The sequence below is a fragment of the Bombina bombina genome, chromosome 11 (assembly GCF_027579735.1).
Source record: "Bombina bombina isolate aBomBom1 chromosome 11, aBomBom1.pri, whole genome shotgun sequence".
In the NCBI taxonomy this organism is placed as follows: domain Eukaryota; kingdom Metazoa; phylum Chordata; class Amphibia; order Anura; family Bombinatoridae; genus Bombina; species Bombina bombina.
Genome location: NC_069509.1, coordinates 5,942,759 through 5,969,333, shown reverse-complemented (window position 1 = coordinate 5,969,333; position 26,575 = coordinate 5,942,759). Strand labels below are relative to the sequence as shown.

At 37.5% G+C, this 26,575-nt stretch overlaps 1 protein-coding gene across 1 annotated transcript in view; it reads left to right on the top strand.

Annotated features, from left to right (window-relative positions):
- The window catches only part of ITGAL (integrin subunit alpha L), a 450,284-nt gene that overhangs the window by 409,923 nt on the left and 13,786 nt on the right, over nt 1-26,575 (top strand). Inside the window, exons 25-29 of the mRNA XM_053695200.1 lie at nt 3,505-3,612; nt 3,731-3,802; nt 4,038-4,118; nt 13,363-13,458; nt 24,902-25,012. Of these exons, the coding sequence (XP_053551175.1) occupies nt 3,505-3,612; nt 3,731-3,802; nt 4,038-4,118; nt 13,363-13,458; nt 24,902-25,012 (468 nt within the window). The remainder of the gene's footprint in view (nt 1-3,504; nt 3,613-3,730; nt 3,803-4,037; nt 4,119-13,362; nt 13,459-24,901; nt 25,013-26,575) is intronic.

Sequence of the window (26,575 nt, the reverse complement as noted above, 5' to 3'; positions counted from 1 at the left end):
TACCACACTTCCATTTCGGCAGCATATAAAAACTAAGCCTAATGGTAGCGAGTATAAGAAATTCCATGCATGTCTCAGTCGGCTGTCAGTTAGATATAAGCCGGTGGAGAGAAATAACCTTCTGCAGTACATCCATGTGGTAGCAGGGACACTTTACACAGTCCAATCACCCATAACATCCTTATGTCACTAAAAAACGGAAAACCCTCCAGACTGCCCTAATAATTTAAGCTCTTGAAGGCAGTCCTGAAGGAAGCAGCTGAGTCGTCTAAGACTACTGAAAAACTGCCCAATAACTACACCACCCTCGATCACATAGGGATAGAGTTATCTCCAAATAATAAGGGAAGTCTATAAAATCTAATTCCCCACTTATCAGATAGGTAAGCCTACAGTCTGATCTGAGTTAATTTTATGTCCCAGAATAAGAAGACTGCACTTACCTCCATGCTGAGTAACAGCATGAAACGTCTCACAGGAACAAGAGGTCTTCTCGCTTGTTTGGATCTGTGATTACTGCCACTCGGCAGTTTAAAGATAATACCTGTCCTGATGAAGGCCCAACTGAGGGCCGAAACGTCGACCATGTATTAATGTTCTAAGAATAAAGAAAATATTTGTCTCTATACAAACCCTGAGAGTGCCCTTCTTCCACACTGTTCTCTCTATATATCTATATCTATATTCATTTGAGTATTCCCTTATATTCATATAAAAGCCCAGCAGATTACACATTGTTATACAACAAACAAAATTATACCAAGTATTATTTAAAAAAAAAATGAATTAAAATAGCTACACTGTAACATGTGTTTCTGCCTGGCCAAACTTTCATTGTCTAGAATTTGTGGATTCAAACTCTAGGGTTATTAACAAGTCTATGCTAATCACTATACAGTCAGAAATGTATTTCCTTATCTGACTTTATGCACAGAATGTCGTCTCCAAACATTTCAAGATGCATGCTGGCCTGGTTGACCATCAGGCCCCTGTATGCTACCCCCTGCAGGGCTGTGGGCTTCAAAAGCTAAACCTTTTGTTTCAAATGCTATCTTAATCAGGAAAAAGTGTCTCATGTCTGATTTCAGATACTGAATACACAGGATGTACTCGGTGATAAAATGAGCATGCTCAAACTTACTATTTGAGTGATTTCATACACACACACAGTCCACTGACCTTTACATATGCCCTGACACTCTTATGCTTAGCCCTATGGCTTCATCCCATTTACATCTTATGTACCTCTTATGCTTAGCCCTATGGCTTCATCCCATTTACATCTTATGTACCTCTTATGCTTAGCCCTACGGTTTCATCACATTTACATCTTATGTACCTCTTATGCTTAGCCCTACGGCTTCATCACATTTACATCTTATGTACCTCTTATGCTTAGCCCTACGGCTTCATCATATTTACATTATGTACCTCTTATGCTTAGCCCTACGGTTTCATCACATTTACATCTTATGTACCTCTTATGCTTAGCCCTACGGCTTCATCACATTTACATCTTATGTACCTCTTATGCTTATTCCTACGGCTTCATCATACTTACATTATGTACCTCTTATGCTTAGCCCTACGGTTTCACCACATTTACATCTTATGTACCTCTTATGCTTAGCCCTACGGTTTCATCACATTTACATCTTATGTACCTCTTATGCTTAGCCCTACGTTTTCATCCCATTTACATCTTATGTACCTCTTATGCTTAGCCCTACGGCTTCATCACATTTACATTATGTACCTCTTATGCTTAGCCCTACGGTTTCATCATATTTACATTATGTACCTCTTATGCTTAGCCCTACGGTTTCATCATATTTACATTATGTACCTCTTATGCTTAGCCCTACGGTTTCATCATATTTACATCTTATGTACCTCTTATGCTTAGCCCTACGGTTTCATCACATTTACATCTTATGTACCTCTTATGCTTAGCCCTACGGCTTCATCACATTTACATCTTATGTACCTCTTATGCTTATTCCTACGGCTTCATCACATTTACATCTTATGTACCTATTATGCTTAGCCCTATGGTTTCATCACATTTACATCTTATGTACCTCTTATGCTCATTCCTACGGTTTCATCACATTTACATCTTATGTACCTCTTATGCTTAGCCCTACGGTTTCATCACATTTACATCTTATGTACCTCTTATGCTTATTCCTACGGATTCATCACATTTACATCTTATGTACCTCTTATGCTTATTCATACGGCTTCATCACATTTACATCTTATGTACCTCTTATGCTTAGCCCTACGGTTTCATCACATTTACATCTTATGTACCTCTTATGCTTATTCCTACGGATTCATCACATTTACATCTTATGTACCTCTTATGCTTAGCCCTATGGTTTCATCACATTACATCTTATGTACCTCTTATGCTCATTCCTACGGTTTCATCACATTTACATCTTATGTACCTCTTATGCTTATTCATACGGCTTCATCACATTTACATCTTATGTACCTCTTATGCTCATTCCTACGGTTTCATCACATTTACATCTTATGTACCTCTTATGCTTATTCCTACGGCTTCATCACATTTACATCTTATGTACCTCTTATGCTTATTCCTACGGCTTCATCACATTTACATCTTATGTACCTATTATGCTTAGCCCTACGGCTTCATCACATTTACATCTTATGTACCTCTTATGCTTATTCATACGGCTTCATCACATTTACATCTTATGTACCTCTTATGCTTAGCCATACGGTTTCATCACATTTACATCTTATGTACCTCTTATGCTTAGCCCTACGGTTTCATCACATTTACATCTTATTTACCTATTATGCTTAGCCCTACGGTTTCATCACATTTACATCTTATGTACCTATTATGCTTAGCCCTACGGTTTCATCACATTTACATCTTATGTACCTCTTATGCTTATTCATACGGTTTCATCACATTTACATCTTATGTACCTCTTATGCTTATTCATACGGCTTCATCACATTTACATCTTATGTACCTCTTATGCTTAGCCCTACGGTTTCATCACATTTACATCTTATTTACCTCTTATGCTTAGCCGTACGGTTTCATCACATTTACATCTTATGTACCTCTTATGCTTAGCCCTACGGTTTCATTACATTTACATCTTATGTACCTCTTATGCTTAGCCCTACGGTTTCATCACATTTACATCTTATGTACCTCTTATGCTTATTCATACGGTTTCATCACATTTACATCTTATGTACCTCTTATGCTTAGCCCTACGGTTTCATCACATTTACATCTTATGTACCTCTTATGCTTATTCATACGGTTTCATCACATTTACATCTTATGTACCTCTTATGCTTAGCCCTACGGTTTCATCACATTTACAACTTATTTACCTCTTATGCTTAGCCATACAATTTTATCACATTTACAACTTATGTACCACTTATGCTGTGCTCTACAGCTTCATCACATTTATGGGTTTTTTCTTATAATATCTGCAGATAATGAACCTGCTTTCTAGTGCTGTGGCCCCAGAGGTGACTATTTATGTGACAATTCCAATGTCATTACCAGCAGGGCTGGAGTGGGACATACAGGGCATACAAATGGTGAGTGTTAAGTAACAATGGAGATGTCTAGGCTTTTGATAAATTTCTTTAACATAACTTTGTACAGTTGTGTATTTAATGAAATATACATTATACTCTTATTTAACTTCCCTGTCAGAAGCCCACCGGGAACTGTGTGCCAGTGAACAAAACTGAAATTTTGCAGTCAGCACAGACCACATCAAGAAACGTACGTTGTGGGTAATATTCTTCTAATTAACTAAGCAAGTTATGTCATGCATTTGTGTCATACAGTGACGTTTTCAGTGATGTTATATGGTGATGTCATAGAATGATATTGTACATAGGTGTAATATAGTGATATTGTACATAGATGTCATCTAGTGTTGTCATACAATGATGTCATACAATGATAATGCACGTTGATGTCATATAGTGATGTCTTAAACTGATGTAATTTCCAGATGTTCGTGTGCATGGTTCAGAGGCTGACAGTGTCGTACATAGATTTGGTGGGAGTTCTGAGAATCACCAAGAAGTGGCAGGTAACACAGAATTGTGATATACTAGAAAAAAAACACAGTAACACACTATTCAACATACTAATGACATGTAACATAGGACTGTACAATATAAACAACATACTAATGACATGTAACATAGGACTGTACAATATAAATAACATACTAATGACATGTAACATAGGACTGTACAATATAAACAACATACTAAGGACATGTAACACAGAACTGTACAATATAAACAGCATACTAATGACATGTAACATAGGACTGTACAATATAAACAGCATACTAATGACATGTAACATAGGACTGTACAATATAAACATACTAATGACATATGACACAGAACTGTACAATATAAACAACATACTAAGGACATGTAACAGAGAACCGTACAATAACAAAATGTATCTTTTTTGGTAGTGAGAGTCCACGATCCTTACTCTGGGGATTACATCACCTGGCCACATCAGTTTGGTTTGTGGACTCTCACTACCAAGAAAGAAAGGAATTTATCACGTAAGAATACATTTTGTTTTCTTTCTAATGGTATTGAAAATCCACAATCCTTACTCTTGGGAGTCAATACACAAGCTCTGGAACCCAAACCTCCCGAAAAAGGTTTAGTCTGCCCCCTACCGGAGAAATATCCGGATCGCGGCCCTACCTTCATGCGGATTTGGCATAGACTTGGTCCAAACTGGGTTTGGATGACAGGTAGCTTTGAATGGTTCGCTCTTTTGGGAAGAGGACTAACATCGATTTTTGTTCTGCCGAAAATAAACAAGAACCTGATCTGCCCTTTAGTCTGGATTATTTGTCCTGAGGTAAGAAAGCCCCCTTACCTCCAGTCACAGTAGAAATGATAGAATCCAAACCTGGCCTTTAAAGGCTAAAGAAAGTAGGTGAGTTTTAGCAACCATGCCAGCAGACCATGACTTCAGCCAAAGAGCACGTCTGGATAACACAGCTAAAGCAGTGTTCTTTGCATTACTTCAGTTGATTTGAATAGCATCACAAATTAAGGAATTTGCTGTCTTTAGATAACTAATACAATCCTGAATTTCTTCTAAAGAATACTCAACTGAAATTAGAATCGGACAAAGTCGCACCGAAAAGCAGCAGCACCAGCCACTGCAGCAATAATGATGGCCGGCTGGAAAAGTAAACCCCCTTGAAGTAAAGCTTTTCTCCAGTAGCCTTCAAGCTTCCTGTCCATAGGATCCATGAAAGACATACTGTCTTCCAAGGGAATAGTGATCCTCTTAGCTAAGGAAGAGATAACACCATCCAATTTAAGAATAGTCCCCCATAATTTCAAATTAGCCTCTGGAAGAGGAAAGTATTTCTTGAATGCCGGGGAAGGAGAAAATGACACCCCTGGTGTATCCCATTCCTTTGCGATGATTAGGGATGGAAGTTGGAACCGGGAAAAGCTCAGGTGCTTTGGACCTAGGTCTAAAAAGTAAATTTATGCTTACCTAATAAATTAATTTCTTCTACGATACGACAAGTCCACGGATTTCATCCTTACTTGTGGGATATTATCCTCCTGCTAACAGGAAGTGGCAAAGAGCACCACAGCAGAGCTGTATATATATAGCTCCTCCCTTCCCTCCACCCCCAGTCATTCGACCGAAGGTTTAGGAAGAGACAGAAAAAGCTAAAAGGTGCAGAGGTAACTGAAGTTACAAAAAATATAATTTAAATCTGTCTGAAAAATGACAGAGAGGGCCGTGGACTCGTCGTATCATAGAAGAAATTAATTTATCAGGTAAGCATAAATTTACTTTTCTTCTACAAGATACGACGAGTCCACGGATTTCATCCTTACTTGTGGGATACAATACCAAAGCTACAGGACACGGATGAAAGGGAGGGACAAGACAGAGAGCTAAACGGAAGGCACTACTGCTTGAAGAACTTTTCTCCCAAAAACAGCCTCAGAAGAAGCAAAAGTATCAAATTTGTAAAATTTGGAAAAAGTATGAAGAGACGACCAAGTTGCAGCCTTGCAAATCTGATCAACAGAAGCATCATTTTTAAAAGCCCATGTGGAAGCCACAGCCCTAGTAGAATGAGCCGTAATTCTTTCAGGAGGCTGCTGTCCAGCAGTCTCATATGCCAGGCGGATGATACTCTTCAGCCAAAAAGCAAGAGAGGTAGCCATAGCTTTCTGACCCCTACGCTTTCCAGAATAAACAATGAATAATGAAGATGATTGATGGAAATCCTTAGTCGCCTGCAAGTAAAACTTCAAGGCACGGACCACGTCCAGGTTATGTAACAGACGCTCCTTCTTAGAAGAAGGATTAGGACACAAGGAAGGAACAAAAAATTTCCTGATTAATATTCTTATTTGAAACAACCTTAGGAAGGAATCCTGGTTTGGTACGCACAACCACCGTATCAGAATGAAAGATAAGATAAGGCGAATCACATTGTAACGCTGAAAGCTCAGAAACTCTACGAGCAGAAGAAATAGCAACCAAAAACAAAACTTTCCAAGATAAAAATTTAATATCTATGGAATGCATGGGTTCAAACGGAACCCCTTGAAGAACTCTAAGAACTAAATTCAAACTCCAAGGTGGAGTAATTGGTCTAAATACAGGCTTAATTCTGGTTAGAGCCTGACAAAAAGACTGAACATCTGGAACATCTGCCAAATGTTTGTGTAGCAAAATTGACAAAGCAGAAATCTGTCCCTTTAAGGAACTCACTGATAATCCTTTCTCCAATCCTTCTTGGAGAAAAGACAGAATCCTGGGAATCCTAACTTTACTCCATGAGTAGCCCTTGGATTCAAACCAAAAAAAAGATATTTACGCCATATCTTATGATAGATCTTTCTAGTGACAGGCTTACGTGCCTCTATCAAAGTATCAATGACCGAATCGGAGAATTCCCGCTTAGATAAAATCAAGCGTTCAATCTCCAAGCAGTCAGCTGCAGAGAATTTAGATTTGGATGTTGGAAAGGTCCTTGAATGAGAAGGTCCTGTCTCAATGGACGTTTCCATGGTGGCAGAAAGGACATGTCCACTAGATCCGCATACCAAATCCAGCGTGGCCACGCAGGCGCTATTAGAATTATTGAAGCTCTCTCCTCTTTGATCTGAGCAATCACACGTGGAAGGAGAGGAAACGGTGGAAACACATAAGCTAGGCTGAAAGACCAAGGCACTGCCAAGGCATCTATCAGTTCGGCCTGAAGATCCCTTGACCTGGATCCGTATCTTGGAAGCTTGGCATTTTGTCGAGATGCCATCAGATCCAATTCTGGTCTGCCCCAACGGAGAATCAGTGAAGCAAACACCTCCGGGTGGAGTTCCCACTCCCCCAGATGGAAAGTCTGTAGACTTCCCAGTTTTCTTCTCCTGGGATGTAGATTGCCGACAGATAACAAGAGTGGGCCTCCGCCCATCAAATTATCTTGGATACTTATATCATCACCAAGGAACGCCTCATTCCCCCCTGATGATTGATATAAGCCACAGTCGTGATATTGTCCGACTGGAATCTGATGAATTTGGCCGAAGCCAACAGAGGCCACGCCTGAAGCACATTGAAGATTACTCTCAATTCCAGAATATTGATTGGAAGTAGAGACTCCACCTGAGTCCATACACCCTGAGCCTTCAGGGATTTCCAGACTGCACCCCAGCCCAGTAGGCTGGCGTCCGTTGTCACCATCACCCACGAGGGTCTGCGGAAACATGTCCCCTGGGACAGATGATCCGGCGACAACCACCAAAGAAGAGAGTCTCTGGTCTCTTGATATCTGAGGAGATAAATTTGCATAGTCCCCATTCCACTGTCCGAGCATGCACAGCTGCAGTGGTCTGAGATGAAAACGAGCAAACGGAATGATGTCCATTGCCGCTACCATTAATCCAATTACCTCCATACACTGAGGATTGGACTGAAGGACTCGGCAAGTATTTAGAATTTTTGATTTTCTGATCTCCGTCAGAAATATCTTCATGTCTACAGAGTCTCAGAGTTCCCCAGAAGGGAACCCTTGTCCGTGGAACTAGTGAACTCTTTTCTAGGATCACCTTCCATCCGTGAGTTCTCAGAAAGGACAACACTGTGTCTGTATGAGATTTCATTAGATAAGTCGACGCCTGAATCAAAATATTCCAGATAAGGCGCCACTGCTATTCCCCGCGGTCTGAGAACCGCCAGAAGGGACCCTAGAACCTTTGTAAAGATCCTGGGTGCTGTGGCCAACCTGAAGGGAAGAGCCACAAACTGAAAATGTTTGTCCAGGAAGGCAAACCTTAGGAACTGATGATGATCCTTGTGGATAGGAATATGAAGGTATGCATCCTTCAAGTCCACGGTAGTCATATATTGACCCTCCTGGATCATTGGTAAAATTGTTCGGATGGTCTCCATCTTGAAGGATGGAACTCTGAGAAACTTGTTTAGACTCTTGAGGTCTAAAATAGGTCTGAACATTCCCTCTGTTTTGGGAACTACGAAAAGATTTGAGTAAAATCCCCGTCCCTGTTTTAATCTTGGAACGGGACGAATTACTCCCATAGTAGAGAGGTCTCTTACACAACGTAAGAACGCCTCTCTTTTTATCTGGTTTACAGACAATTGAGAAAGAAGAAATCTCCCCCTTGGGAGAAAATTTTTGAATTCCAGTTGATATCCGTTGCTCACGATTTCCAGTGCCCAGGGGTCCTGAACATCTATTACCCAAGCCTGGGTAAAGGAAAGTCTGCCCCCTACTAGATCCGGACCCGGATCGGGGGCCACCCCTTCATGCTGTCTTTGTAGCAGCAGCAGGCTTCTTTGGTTGTTTACCTTTGTTTCAAGCCTGGTTGGGTCTCCAGACGGACTTGGATTGAGCAAAATTCCCTTCCTGCTTTGTGGAGGAAGCAGAGGGTACTCCTTTAAAATTTAGAAATTAACGAAAATTATTTTGTTTAACAGACTTATCCTGAGGTAGGGCATGACCTTTACCTCCAGTAATGTCAGAAATGATTTCCTTCAACTCAGGCCCGAATAGAGTCTTACCCTTGAAAGGAATAGCTAAGAGCTTAGATTTGGATGACACATCAGCAAACCATCATTTTAACCATAACGCTCTATGCGCTAACATGGCAAATCCTGCATTTTTCACCGCCAACTTAGCAATTTGAAAGGCGGCATCTGTAATAAAAGAATTAGCTAGCTTGAGAGCCCTAATTCTATCTAAAATGTCCTCTAAAGGGGTCTCAACGTTCAGAGACTCTTCTAGAGCATCAAACCAAAAAGCTGCTGCAGTAGTAACTGGAACAATGCAAGCTGTTGGTTGTAAAATGAAAGCCTGATGAATAAATTATTTCTTTAGCAGACCCTCTAACTTCTTATTCATAGGGTCTTTGAAAGCACAACAGTCTTCAATAGGTATAGTTGTACGCTTAGCCAGGGTAGAAATAGCTCCCTCCACCTTAGGGACCAACTGCCAAGAATCCTGAATGGTGTCTGATATGGGATACATTTTCTTGAAATTAGGAGGAGGAAAGAACGGTATACCCGGTCTGTCCCATTCCTTTTTTATAATTTCCGAAATTCTTTTTGGAACCGGAAAAACATCAGTGTAAGTAGGTACCTCTAGATATTTGTCCATCTTACACAATTTCTCTGGAGGAATTACAATAGGGTCACAATCATCCAGAGTCGCTAAAACCTCCCGAAGTAACAGGCGGAGGTGTTCAAGCTTAAATTTAAAGGACATGACGTCCGAATCTGAGGTAACATACTTCCTGGGTCTGAAAGTTCTCCCTCAGATAATTCCCTGACCCCCAACTCAGAGTCCTGTGAGGGTACATCGGAAATAGCCAATAAAGCATCAGAGGATTCAGTATTCACATTAATACCTGACCGTTTACCCTGTAACATTGGTAATTTAGATAACACCTCTGTAAGGGTAGTTGACATAACTGCAGCCATATCCTGCAGAGTAAAAGAATTAGACGACTTGAGGTACTTGGCGTCGCTTGTGTGGGCGTTAAAGGTTGTGACACTTGGGGAGAATTAGATGGCATATCCCGATTCTCTTCAGATTGAGAATAATCCTTAGGCACACTTTCTTTATTTAAAATATGCTTTTTACATTGTAAGGCCCCTTCAGCACAAGAGGTACACAAAGTAAGAGGGGGTTCCACAATGGCTTCTAAACACATAGAGCAATTCGTTTCCTCAATGTCAGACATGTTGACCAGACTAGAAATAACTACAATAGTCGTAAAGCACCTTATTTATTGATTTAAACAACTTTTAGAAAAATGTGTACTGCGCCTTTAATAAAAAGCGCACTATTTTTTCACAAACTGCCTAAAACGTTAAAAAACGCTACACAATTAAATATAAAGATTCAATTGGCCCAAAAATTATTGCACCCTATAAGTAAATGGTGAAATTACCCTCAAAGAGAAATTTTAACCAAAAAAATATATCTTAACAGAAAAAATGACCCCTGCACCTCCTACCTGCCCCCAGGGTACTGCAAAATGACTCGACAACGATCCAGTGAACAGAACACAAGTTTAGGCCCCACCGGAGCTAATGCCTGCTGCCTTCTCAGTCAGAGTAAAGTGCGCGTCTGAGTGCACGAAATAGGCCCCGCCCATCATGGACATCGTCCTAACAATCTGATTAACCGCATGGGAAGCGGTTTGAAAATAAGCCATGTGGACCCCTTATAATCCTTCAATAAAACTTGCAGCCCTACTGACTTTTGTTGTAATGAAATATAAAATGTCAAGCTGCCTCTCCCAGTGTCAAGCCCCATACAGTGTCAAAGCCATATGTCAAAGCAATATGTATAAACATAGGATTTTCAGTAACACCCTCAGTGTACAGGTCTACTGCTTACCCCTTCCCTTGCAGGGAAAAAATGTCAGCCAGCTCTGATATACCAAGTCTCCTCAGAATAAAAGACTGAACATACCTCAATGCTGCTTGTAGCATGACACCGTTCTCCACACTGAAGATTTCTCTTGCACTACCTTCAGAAGCTCTGTGGGAACCAACATGGATCTTAGTTACATCTGCTAAGATCATCAACCTCAGGGCAGAAATCTTCTTCATTCCATATCTCCCTGAGGAAAATAGTACTCACTGGTACCATTTAAAATAAAAAACTTCTTGATTGAAGAATCTAAAACTAACACCTCACTTTACCTCTTCCTATTACTAACACAGGCAAAGAGAATGACTGGGGGTGGAGGGAAGGGAGGAGCTATATATACAGCTCTGCTGTGGTGCTCTTTGCCACTTCCTGTTAGCAGGAGGTTAATATCCCACAAGTAAGGATGAAATCTGTGGACTTGTCGTATCTTGTAGAAGAAAATAATATCTAATCTCTGAGTAGGCGTATCTAAAGCAGGGTTAGAATCTGGAACCCCCAAAGTTCGCAAAACCTCCTTAAGCAAGGATCTTAAGTGACCCATCTTAAATTGAAAATAGAAATCTTCAGGCTCCTTATAAGAACCTGCGGACACATCCTCGAAGGATAAGTCACCCTCCGATTCTGAAGATGAATTGTCCCCTACAAGATCCTGAGAATGACTGGCCCTTAAAGACCCCACCAAAAGTACTGTCCCTTGTAGAGGAGCCAGAAGAAATATGCTTAATTTGTGTTTACGTTTAGATGGCGGCGGTAACGTCACAATCACTTCAGTGACAACTGACTACAGATGAGACTTAAAAACTGGATCAAATCAATTACCCCACCCTGTGTCATATAAACTGGTGGGTGACTCCATGTAGTGGTAGAATTATAACCCTGAGATTAATTTTGTAAAACAGAAACAAGGCATGCGCTACAAAGTAGGGCAGGAGGACATACTGTGACCATCTTACATTATAAACATTAATCAGATGGAATAGCCATATCTGAAGTTGATCTCCTCAGTGACAGCATTGCCCTCTTGATCCATGATGAAAAGAATCAGAGTAAAGCCAACTAGATGGCTAAGGAGTCTGATATAACCCAAATCTTAACAGAATGTATATTATTATAGAGGTATAGAAAAGCACTAAAGCAAAACACCTCACATGCAAGAAATTACCAGTTAAAATAACAGCCATGCGCAGTAATGCACTAGAACTATAATGCTATGACAGCTTTCAAAAATTATATTTATTATCCCCCCTCGGGTATAGAGGTCTTACTACCACCTGATGACCTGAGCTGAAGACGAAAAGAACAGAGTGATGGCGTACCCACTTCCAACTTTGATCGCACAGCGTGAGGAGGAAGAAGAGTCGGGGAACACGCAAGATTCTCTGTGGCGGGAAGAAACTTTAACTCCTTCCCCATCACCTAACAGTCTCTGCACACAAATCCCCATCCTGACAATTAGATAGAATGCTTCCTCAGTGCCCCAGAGCCCCTATAAAGTAAAACCGGAGCACTGAGGTATTGAAAAGCCACACTTAACAAGAACCAGAGCTTGAGAAATAAAATAAATATTCCTAAAAGGCTGTAATTCAATGTTTGCTAGGTGTAAGCCTTGCTCACTGAAACACATGGCTATTCTCACCAGATATAAGGCAGTAGAGATTAGTCCCCATTAATGTAGACTGTGCACAAACTGTAAATTTGTACTAACTGTCAAGGAATAGTATTTACCAAGTACCTCAGTTAGACCATAACTGGATGTACTCACCGGATCTCCACTGTACATGTAAGAGAGATCCAACATCAGCTTTTTGCTGTAAGTCCTGTCCTGAAACTGTCAGTGTAGAACTTACAAGAAATAGTACATACGCCTAGTCAAACAGGGGGAGGCAAATGAACTTCCCAGCAACACCCTAGACTGCTTATGGACAAGACTTCATAAAGTTAAAAGTCCCCGCCATACTCTCCTAACCCTCTCCTCAAGGAACTATCCATTAAGGGACTAAACACAACAATAAACTGTTGAATTTGAAGAGCACCTCTATCCTTGCCCTATCCTAGATGAGGCAAGGAATTACTTGGTGGGAAGGGAAAGGAGGAGGAATATTTAAGCTCTGGTGTAGGGTGTTTTTACCTCCTCCTGGTGGTCAGGTGATGTAATCCCAAGAGTAAGGATCGTGGACTCTCACTATCATTAGAAAGAAATCAGCAACGTACTGATGACATGTAGCACACATAACCGTACAATATAAACAACTTACACCCAAAGGGGATACAGTTAGCACATGACAATCGCACAATCCTAACATAACCCTCCACTGCGGCACTGGTCTGACATGTTACTTTACATTGCATCTAGGAACAAACGTTTGTGAGCGTGAACAGCTCTGTGACCATCAGTTTCAATGAGAGCCATTACCACAGAGATAAGACTCAGAACTTCCACACAGCCCAGGTACTGGACATTGAAAACATGGAGGCACGATAAGGGGAACAGCAGTAAAGAGGGGAGAGGGACCTTGTGGTTGGGAAATATAGTGAATGGTAGTGTGAAGCAAAAGTAAGGAGAACAGAGGTGGCACAGAAGATGGGGACTGGGAGCAACATTGACTAAACCCACCAGAAATCATGGGCCTGTCTTTGGGTGTGACCCACCAGGCAGAAGTACCATAATGAGTTACTGAGTAAAGAGGTTGTCATTCAAATACGATATAACACTCCACACTTCACACGGAGAAGGCTTACCAAGACTACTGTGAATGAAGAAAAGTCCAAATCTCCAACAAATCAAAATGACCTTTAGTAGCAATATGTGGGGGATCCAACAACAAAATAGCAATGTTTTGGGTTTAACACTAACCCTTAATCAGTGTTAGTGTTGAACCCAAAACATTGCAATTTTGTTGTTGGATTCCCCACATATTGCTAATAAAGGTCACTTTGATTCGCTGGAGATTTAGACTTTTCTTAAAGAGGTTGACAGCTAGGTCAAAGATCAAACCATCAGAGCCAGAAACAAAAAAAAAAAAAAGTTAAAAAATGACAGACATCCGGCAGGCAAAAAGGCTCTATATCAAGTATTAATCGAGTAATAACATAATGTAGACAAAACAAAACTATACACACAGCTATGGGCCAGATTACAAGTGGTGCTGTATCATTATCACGAGTAGCGCAAATGCAATCACAAGATAAGTCCCACGTAAAAAAAAATAAAAAAAAGTGATAGAAACGTCTCCCTATACATTCACTAACAAACTAGCGCTCCTATTAGGCATTGTGCTCGAGAGACATCAAAAAAAAGTTTTCTTTAACAATTTAGATAGAGCAGCAACTTTAACTCCTTGGCTACCGGAGATTTTCTGGAAAAACTTGCCCAAAATACAAGAGAATTTTTTACATTTTGTTATCACTCACAGATATAGCGTTCTTGCTTTTTTGGTTTCCCTATGAAAACTATGTGGGGGGTTTTCAGCATAAAAAGATTTCAAGGGATGACAGTTTCAACAAGCTATTTATTTATATAATTAAAATATTGTAAAATTACAAAAAAAGAATATATATATATATAAAAGATTATCACATTCCACGAAAACCTGTAACTTTCTAATTTTACACAAAAAACTCAAAAATTGTTCATTGGCATCTTCTGAATCAACCAAGACCCAACATGCATATATTTATGAGTTTTGATCATTTTAAAAAGACTATCTGCAGCCATATATATCATGTTCTAAAATTATGCAATAGGGTAACTCATTTGGTATAACAGAACTGCCCTTTCACCAGTTAAATTTGTGTTTCTACATTTTTTAAGTGCCTTCCCATACCCACAAGAAATCTTAGAGCATCTGAGCAGCGAGGTTTTGAATATCAGGCCCTCTGAGCGTTTGTGCTTTTGATGTAACTTGTAATATGAGAGCAAGAATAGGAGCGCTATTGATTTAGCTTGTAATGTGTGTGCAAGAATAAGAGCGCTATTGATTTTACATGTAATATGAGAGCAAGAATAAGAGCGCTACTGATGTAACTTGTAATATGAGCGCTACTGATGTAACTTGTAATATGAGCACCAGAATAGGAGCGCTATTGATTTAACTTGTAATATGAGGGCAAGAATAGTTCTATTGATTTAACTTGTAATATGAGAGCAAGAATAAGAGCGCTACTGATGTAACTTGTAAAATGAGCACTATTGATGTAACTTGTAATATGATCACAAGAATAGGAGCACTATTGATATAACGTGTAATATGAGCACAAGAATAGGAGCGCTATTGATATAACGTGTAATATGAGCACAAGAATAGGAGCGCTATTGATATAACGTGTAATATGAGCACAAGAATAGGAGCGCTATTGATATAACGTGTAATATGAGCACAAGAATAGGAGCGCTATTGATATAACGTGTAATATGAGCACAAGAATAGGAGCGCTATTGATATAACGTGTAATATGAGCACAAGAATGGGAGCGCTATTGATATAACGTGTAATATGAGCACAAGAATAGGAGCGCTATTGATATAATGTGTAATATGAGCACAAGAATAGGAGCGCTATTGATGTAACTTGTAATATGAGCACAAGAATAGGAGCGCTATTGATATAACTTGTAATATGAGCACAAGAATAGGAGCGCTATTGATGTAACTTGTAATATGAGCACAAGAATAGGAGCGCTATTGATGTAACTTGTAATATGAGGGCAAGAATAGGAGCGCTATTGATATAACTTGTAATATGAGCACAAGAATAGGAGCGCTATTGATATAACTTGTAATATGAGCACAAGAATAGGAGTGCTATTGATATAATTTGTAATATGAGCACAAGAATAAGAGCACTGCTAATGTGACATGTAATATGGGAGCAAGAATAAGAGCGCTATTGATTTAACGTGTAATTTGAGTGCAAGAATAGAAGCACTATTGATGTAACTTGTAATATGAGCACAAGAATAGGAGCGCTATTGATGTAACTTTTAATGCGTGCGCAAGAATAGTAGCGCTATTGATTTTACTTGTAATGCGTGCGCAAAAATAGTAGCGCTATTGATTTTACTTGTAATATGAGCACAAGAATAGGAGCACTATTGCTATAACTTGTAATATGAGCACAAGAATAGGAGCGCTATTGATTTAACTTGTAATATGAGCACAAAAATAGGAGCGCTATTGATTTAACTTGTAATATGATCACAAGAATAAGAGCGCTATTGATGTAACTTGTAATATGATCACAAGAAAAAAAGCGCTATTGATTTAACTGTAATATGAGTGCAAGAATAGGAGCGCTATTTATATAACTGTAATATGAGTGCAAGAATAGGAGCGCTATTTATATAACTTGTAATATGAGTACAAGAATAAGAGCACTGCTAATGTGACGTGTAATATGGGAGCAAGAATAGGAGCGCTATTGATGTAACTTGTAATATGAGCACAAGAGTAGGAGCGCTATTGATATAACTTGTAATATGAGCACAAGAGTAGGAGCGCTATTGATATAACTTGTAATATGAGCACAAGAATAGGAGCGCTATTGATATAACTTGTAATATGAGCACAAGAATAGGAGCGCTATTAATGTAACATGTAATATGAGCACAAGAATAGGAGCGCTATTGATATAACTTGTAATATGAGCACAAGAATAGGATAACTATTTATTTAACTTGTAATATAAGCACAAGAATAGGAGCGCTATTGATGTAACTTGTAATATGAGCACAAGAATAAGAGAACTATTTATTTAACTTGTAATATAAGCACAAGAATAGGAGTGCTATTGATTTAACTTGTAATATGAGCACAAGAATAGGAGTGCTATTGATTTAACTTGTAATATGAGCACAAGAATAGGAGCGCTATTGATTTAACTTGTAATATGAGCACAAGAATAGGAGAGCTATTGATTTAACTTGTAATATGATAACAAGAATAGGAGCGCTATTGATTTAACTTGTAATATGATAACAAGAATAGGAGCGCTATTGATTTAACTTGTAATATGAGCCCAAGAATAGGAGCGCTATTTATATAACTTGTAATATGATAACAAGAATAGGAGAGCTATTGATGTAACTTGTAATATGAGCACAATAATAGGAGTGCTAATGATATAACTTGTAATATGGCCACAAGAATAGAAGAGCTATTGATGTAACTTGTAATATGATAACAAGAATTGGAGCGCTATTGATATAACTTGTAATATGAGAGCAAGAACAGAAGCGCTATTGATATAACTTTTAATATGAGAGCAAGAATAGGAGTGCTATTGATATAACTTGTAATATGAGCACAAGAATAGGAGCACTATTAATATAACATGTAATATGAGCACAAGAATAGGAGCGCTATTAATATAACATGTAATATGAGCACAAGAATAGGAGCGCTATTGATATAACTTGTAATATGAGCACAAGAATAGGAGCACTATTGATGTAACTTGTAATTTGAGCACAAGAATAGGAGAGCTATTGATATAACTTGTAATATGAGCACAAGAATAGGAGTGCTATTTATTTAACTTGTAATATGATAACAAGAATAGGAGCGCTATTGATATAACTTGTAATATGAGCACATGAATAGGAGTGCTAATGATATAACCTGTAATATGAGCACAAGAATAGGAGCGCTATTGATGTAACTTTTAATATGATAACAAGAATTGGAGCGCTATTGATATAACTTGTAATATGAGCACAAGAATAGGAGCGCTATTAATATAACATGTAATATGAGCACAAGAATAGGAGCGCTATTCATATAACATGTAATATGAGCACAAGAATAGGAGCGCTATTGATATAACTTGTAATATGAACACAAGAATAGGAGAGCTATTGATATAACTTCTAATATGAGCACAAGAATAGGAGGGCTATTGATATAACTTGTAATATGAGCACAAGAATAGGAGCGCTATTGATATACCTTGTAATATTAGCACAAGAATAGGAGCGCTATTGATATAACTTGTAATATGAGCACAAGAATAGGAGTGCTAATGATATAACCTGTAATATGAGCACAAGAATAGGAGAGCTATTGATGTAACTTGTAATATGATAACAAGAATCGGAGCGCTATTGATATAACTTGTAATATGAGAGCAAGAACAGGAGCGCTATTGATATAACTTGTAATATGAGAGCAAGAATAGGAGTGCTATTGATATAACTTGTAATATGAGCACAAGAATAGGAGCGCTATTGATATAACTTGTAATATGAGAACAAGAATAGGAGCGCTATTGATGTAACTTGTAATATGAGAGCAAGAATAGGAGCGCTATTGATTCAACTTGTAATATGATAACAAGAATCGGAGTGCTATTGATATAACCTGTAATATGATAACAAGAATAGGAGCGCTATTGATGTAACTTGTAATATGAGCACAAGAATAAGAGCGCTATTGATTTAACCTGTAATATGAGCACAAGAATAGGAGAGCTATTGATTTAACCTGTAATATGATAACAAGAATAGGAGCGCTATTGATATAACTTGTAATATGAGCACAAGAACAGGAGAGCTATTGATATAACTTGTAATATGAGAGCAAGAACAGGAGAGCTATTGATATAACTTGTAATATGAGAGCAAGAACAGGAGAGCTATTGATATAACTTGTAATATGAGAGCAAGAATAGGAGCACTACTGATATACCCTGTAATATGAGCACAAGAATAGGAGTGCTATTGATATAACTTGTAATATGAACACAAGAATAGGAGCGCTATTTATTTAACTTGTAATATGAGAGCAAGAATAGGAACGCTATTGATATAACTTGTAATATGAGCACAAGAATAGGAGAGCTATTGATATAACTTCTAATATGAGCACAAGAATAGGAGCGCTATTGATATAACTTGTAATATGAGCACAAGAATAGGAGCACTATTGATTTAACTTGTAATATGAGAGCAAGAATAGGAGAGCTATTGATATAACTTGTAATATGAGCACAAGAATAGGAGCGCTAGTGATATAACCTGTAATATGAGCACAAGAATAGGAGCACTATTGATATAACTTGTAATATGAGCACAAGAATAGGAGCGCTATTAATATAACATGTAATATGAGCACAAGAATAGCAGCACTATTAATATAACATGTAATATGAGCACAAGTATAGGAGCGCTATTAATATAACATGTAATATGAGCACAAGAATAGGAGCGCTAGTGATATAACCTGTAATATGAGCACAAGAATAGGAGCACTATTGATATAACTTGTAATATGCGCACAAGAATAGGAGCGCTATTAATATAACATGTAATATGAGCACAAGAATAGGAGCACTATTAATATAACATGTAATATGAGCACAAGAATAGGAGCGCTATTGATATAACTTGTAATATGAGCACAAGAATAGGAGCGCTATTGATGTAACTTGTAATTTGAGCACAAGAATAGGAGAGCTATTGATTTAACTTGTAATATGAGCACATGAATAGGAGCACTAGTGATAAAACTTGTAATATGAGCACAAGAATAGGAGCGCTATTGATATAACTTGTAAAATGAGCACAAGAATAGGAGCGCTATTGATATAACTTGTAATATGAGCACAATAATAGGAGTGCTAATGATATAGCTTGTAATATGAGCACAAGAATAGGAGAGCTATTGATGTTACTTGTAATATGAGAGCAAGAACAGGAGAGCTATTGATATAACTTGTAATATGAGCACAAGAACAGGAGAGCTATTGATATAACTTGTAATATGAGAGCAAGAACAGGAGAGCTATTGATATAACTTGTAATATGAGAGCAAGAACAGGAGAGCTATTGATATAACTTGTAATATGAGAGCAAGAATAGGAGCACTACTGATATACCCTGTAATATGAGCACAAGAATAGGAGTGCTATTGATATAACTTGTAATATGAACACAAGAATAGGAGCGCTATTTATTTAACTTGTAATATGAGAGCAAGAATAGGAACGCTATTGATATAACTTGTAATATGAGCACAAGAATAGGAGTGCTAATGATATAACTTGTAATATGAGAGCAAGAATAGGAACACTATTGGTATAACATGTAATATGAGCACAAGAATAGGAGTGCTATTGATATAACTTGTAATATGAGCACAAGAATAGGAGCGCTATTGATATAACTTGTAATATGAGCACAAGAATAGGAGCACTATTGATTTAACTTGTAATATGAGAGCAAGAATAGGAGAGCTATTGATATAACTTGTAATATGAGCACAAGAATAGGAGCGCTAGTGATATAACCTGTAATATGAGCACAAGAATAGGAGCACTATTGATATAACTTGTAATATGAGCACAAGAATAGGAGCGCTATTAATATAACATGTAATATGATCACAAGAATAGGAGCACTATTAATATAACATGTAATATGAGCACAAGTATAGGAGCGCTATTAATATAACATGTAATATGAGCACAAGAATAGGAGCGCTAGTGATATAACCTGTAATATGAGCACAAGAATAGGAGCACTATTGATATAACTTGTAATATGCGCACAAGAATAGGAGCGCTATTAATATAACATGTAATATGAGCACAAGAATAGGAGCACTATTAATATAACATGTAATATGAGCACAAGAATAGGAGCGCTATTGATATAACTTGTAATATGAGCACAAGAATAGGAGCGCTATTGATGTAACTTGTAATTTGAGCACAAGAATAGGAGAGCTATTGATTTAACTTGTAATATGAGCACATGAATAGGAGCACTAGTGATAAAACTTGTAATATGAGCACAAGAATAGGAGCGCTATTGATATAACTTGTAAAATGAGCACAAGAATAGGAGCGCTATTGATATAACTTGTAATATGAGCACAATAATAGGAGTGCTAATGATATAGCTTGTAATATGAGCACAAGAATAGGAGAGCTATTGATGTTACTTGTAATATGATAACAAGAAATGGAGCGCTATTGATATAACATGTAATATGAGCACAAGAATAGGAGCGCTATTTATATAACTTGTAATAGGAGAGCAAGAATAGGAGTGCTATTGATATAACTTGTAATATGACAGCAAGAACAGGAGCGCTATTGATATAACTTGTAATATGAGAGCAAGAATAGGAGCGCTATTAATATAACATGTAATATCAGCACAAGAATAGGAGCGCTATTGATATAACTTGTAATATGAGCACAAGAATAGGAGCGCTACTGATGTAACTTGCTATTTGAGCACAAGAATAGGAGAGCTATTGATTTAACTTGTAATATGAGCACATGAATAGCAGCACTAGTGATATAACTTGTAATATGAGCACAACAATAGGAGTGCTATTTGTTTAACTTGTAATATGATAACAAGAATAGGAGCGCTATTGATATAACTTGTAATATGAGCACAAGAATAGGAGTGCTATTGATATAACTTGTAATATGAGCACAAGAATAGGAGCGCTATTGATATAACTTGTAATATGAGCACAAGAATAGGAGCGCTATTGATATAACTTGTAATATGAGCACAAGAATAGGAGTGCTAATGATGTAACTTGTAATATGAGAGCAAGAACAGGGGCGCTATTGATATAACTTGTAATATGAGAGCAAGAATAGGAGTGCTATTGATATAACTTGTAATATGAGCACAAGAATAGGAGCGCTATTGATATAACTTGTAATATGAGAGCAAGAATAGGAGCGCTATTGATGTAACTTGTAATATGAGAGCAAGAATAGGAGCGCTATTGATTTAACTTGTAATATGATAACAAGAATAGGAGTGCTATTGATATAATCTGTAAAATGATAACAAGAATAGGAGCGCTAATGATGTAACTTGTAATATGAGCACAAGAATAAGAGCGCTATTGATTTAACCTGTAATATGAGCACAAGAATAGGAGAGCTATTGATTTAACTTGTAATATGATAACAAGAATAGGAGCGCTATTGATATAACTTGTAATATGAGCACAAGAACAGGAGAGCTATTGATATAACTTGTAATATGAGAGCAAGAACAGGAGAGCTATTGATATAACTTGTAATATGAGAGCAAGAACAGGAGAGCTATTGATATAACTTGTAATATGAGAGCAAGAATTGGAGCACTACTGATATACCCTGTAATATGAGCACAAGAATAGGAGTGCTATTGATATAACTTGTAATATGAACACAAGAATAGGAGCACTATTTATTTAACTTGTAATATGAGAGCAAGAATAGGAACGCTATTGATATAACTTGTAATATGAGCACAAGAATAGGAGTGCTAATGATATAACTTGTAATATGAGAGCAAGAATAGGAACGCTATTGATATAACATGTAATATGAGCACAAGAATAGGAGCGCTATTGATATAACTTGTAATATGAGCACAAGAATAGAAGCGCTATTGATTTAACTTGTAATATGAGAGCAAGAATAGGAGAGCTATTGATATAACTTGTAATATGAGAGCAAGAATAGGAGAGCTATTTATTTAACTTGTAATATGAGCACAAGAATAGGAGCGCTATTGATATAACTTGTAATATGAGCACAAGAATAGGACCGCTATTGATATAACTTGTAATATGAGCACAAGAATAGGAGAGCTATTGATTTAACTTGTAATATGAGCACAAGAATAGGAGCGCTATTCATTTAACTTTTAATGTGAGCACAAGAATAGGAGCGCTATTGATGTAACTTGTAATATGATAACAAGAATAGGAGATCTATTGATATAACGTGTAATATGAGCACAAGAATAGGAGCGCTATTTATTTAACTTGTAATATGAGCGCAAGAATAGGAGCGCTATTGATATAACTTGTAATATGAGAGCAAGAACAGGAGAGCTATTGATATAACTTGTAATATGAGAGCAAGAATTGGAGCACTACTGATATACCCTGTAATATGAGCACAAGAATAGGAGTGCTATTGATATAACTTGTAATATGAACACAAGAATAGGAGCACTATTTATTTAACTTGTAATATGAGAGCAAGAATAGGAACGCTATTGATATAACTTGTAATATGAGCACAAGAATAAGAGCGCTATTGATTTAACCTGTAATATGAGCACAAGAATAGGAGAGCTATTGATTTAACTTGTAATATGATAACAAGAATAGGAGCGCTATTGATATAACTTGTAATATGAGCACAAGAACAGGAGAGCTATTGATATAACTTGTAATATGAGAGCAAGAACAGGAGAGCTATTGATATAACTTGTAATATGAGAGCAAGAATTGGAGCACTACTGATATACCCTGTAATATGAGCACAAGAATAGGAGTGCTATTGATATAACTTGTAATATGAACACAAGAATAGGAGCACTATTTATTTAACTTGTAATATGAGAGCAAGAATAGGAACGCTATTGATATAACTTGTAATATGAGCACAAGAATAGGAGTGCTAATGATATAACTTGTAATATGAGAGCAAGAATAGGAACGCTATTGATATAACATGTAATATGAGCACAAGAATAGGAGCGCTATTGATATAACTTGTAATATGAGCACAAGAATAGAAGCGCTATTGATTTAACTTGTAATATGAGAGCAAGAATAGGAGAGCTATTGATATAACTTGTAATATGAGAGCAAGAATAGGAGAGCTATTTATTTAACTTGTAATATGAGCACAAGAATAGGAGCGCTATTGATATAACTTGTAATATGAGCACAAGAATAGGACCGCTATTGATATAACTTGTAATATGAGCACAAGAATAGGAGAGCTATTGATTTAACTTGTAATATGAGCACAAGAATAGGAGCGCTATTCATTTAACTTTTAATGTGAGCACAAGAATAGGAGCGCTATTGATGTAACTTGTAATATGATAACAAGAATAGGAGATCTATTGATATAACGTGTAATATGAGCACAAGAATAGGAGCGCTATTTATTTAACTTGTAATATGAGCGCAAGAATAGGAGCGCTATTGATATAACTTGTAATATGAGTACAAGAATAGGAGCGCTATTGATGTAACTTGTAATATGAGCACAAGAATAGGAGCGCTATTGATATAACTTGTAATATGAGCACAAGAATAGGAGCGCTATTGATGTAACTTGTAATATGAGCACAAGAATAGGAGAGCTATTGATTTAACTTGTAATATGATAACAAGAATAGGAGAGCTATTGATATAACATGTAATATGAGCGCAAGAATAGGAGCGCTATTGATATAACTTGTAATATGAGTACAAGAATAAGAGCGCTATTGATGTAACTTGTAATATGAGCACAAGAATAGGAGCGCTATTGATGTAACTTGTAATGTGAGCACAAGAATAGGAGCGCTATTGATGTAACTTGTAATGTGAGCACAAGAATAGGAGCGCTATTGATGTAACTTGTAATATGAGCACAAGAATAGGAACGCTATTGATGTAACTTGTAATATGAGCACAAGAATAGGAGCGCTATTGATGTAACTTGTAATGTGAGCACAAGAATAGGAGAGCTATTGATATAACATGTAATATGAGCACAAGAATAGGAACGCTATTGATGTAACTTGTAATATGAGCACAAGAATAGGAGCGCTATTGATGTAACTTGTAATATGAGCACAAGAATAGGAGCGCTATTGATGTAACTTTGTAATATGAGCACAAGAATAGGAGCGCTATTGATGTAACTTGTAATATGAGAGCAAGAATAGGAACGCTATTGATATAACTTGTAATATGCGAGCAAGAACAGGAGTGCTATTGATTTAACTTAAGTGGTGCTAGCACTCCATAGTGCTACTATTTTTTATCTCTACTTGTAATCTACGCTATTATCTGTAGGGGGGGAATGTAAAGGGACTAAGAGGGATAAATAGGCTGTGTAGTCTCACTCTGATTTTATATCCTGTAGGTTGTTACACAAGTTGAACTTCTATTGGTTCCCAACCATATGGCATATATAACCGGGGGCAGCCTGGGAGGGCTGTTGCTGCTTCTACTCCTCTGTGTACTGCTGTACAAGGTAACTAGGGGCACTTGTCCATGCTGTGTATAGTCTTGTTTAGCCTATAGTAGTGATACTAATGAGGTTATGTTTTATGGGTATGTGCAGTCAGTGTATGCTCCTTGTGTATTTATATTTTTATATATACTTTTGTCGTTTACATTGTGTGTGCGTGTAAGAGAGGGAGCTGTATACTTGTGTATTTATGCTTTTGTCATGTATAGTTAGTGTGTGTGCACGTGTGGGAGCTGTATACTTGTGTATTTATGCTTTTGTCATGTATAGTTAGTGTGTGTGTACGTGTGGGAGCTGTATACTCGTGTATTTATGCTTTTGTCATGTATAGTTAGTGTGTGTGTACGTGTGGGAGCTGTATACTTGTGTATTTATGCTTTTGTCATGTATAGTTAGTGTGTGTGTACGTGTGGGAGCTGTATACTTGTGTATTTATGTTTTTGTCATGTATAGTTAGTGTGTGTACGTGTGGGAGCTGTATACTTGTGTATTTATGCTTTTGTCATGTATAGTTAGTGTGTGTACGTGTGGGAGCTGTATACTCGTGTATTTATGCTTTTGTCATGTATAGTTAGTGTGTGTGTACGTGTGGGAGCTGTATACTCGTGTATTTATGCTTTTGTCATGTATAGTTAGTGTGTGTACGTGTGGGAGCTGTATACTTGTGTATTTATGCTTTTGTCATGTATAGTTAGTGTGTGTGTACATGTGGGAGCTGTATACTCGTGTATTTATGCTTTTGTCATGTATAGTTAGTGTGTGTACGTGTGGGAGCTGTATACTTGTGTATTTATGCTTTTGTCATGTATAGTTAGTGTGTGTGTACATGTGGGAGCTGTATACTTGTGTATTTATGCTTTTGTCATGTATAGTTAGTGTGTGTGTACGTGTGGGAGCTGTATACTTGTGTATTTATGTTTTTGTCATGTATAGTTAGTGTGTGTGCACATGTGGGAGCTGTATACTTGTGTATTTATGCTTTTGTCATGTATAGTTAGTGTGTGTGTACATGTGGGAGCTGTATACTCGTGTATTTATGTTTTTGTCATGTATAGTTAGTGTGTGTACGTGTGGGAGCTGTATACTTGTGTATTTATGATTGTAAATATGCTTTTGTCATGTATAGTTAGTGTGTGTACGTGTGGGAGCTGTATACTCGTGTATTTATGCTTTTGTCATGTATAGTTAGTGTGTGTGTGCGTGTGTACAACCCCAATTTCGAAAAAGTTGGGACAGTTTTTGAAAATTCAATTCACCCTGTACTATATTGAAAACACACTGGGCAAGATTACAAGTCGCGCTGTATGAGTTTTCCGCACGCAATATGGTCTTTTCGCAATCAATTTTCATTGTGCAGATATTACAAGTCTTAAAAAGTCGTGATTGTGCGCTTGTATTTGCCTTTTACGCAACAATCCTTTCCACTCTCGAAGAGCAGACTACGGGATTTTACATTGACATGCATGCACATACCTAGAGAAACATACATTTATATGTATAGAGATATGTTTAACTATAGAGATAATGACCAGATTTCACATTACAATCTTATGCACATTAAGCAAT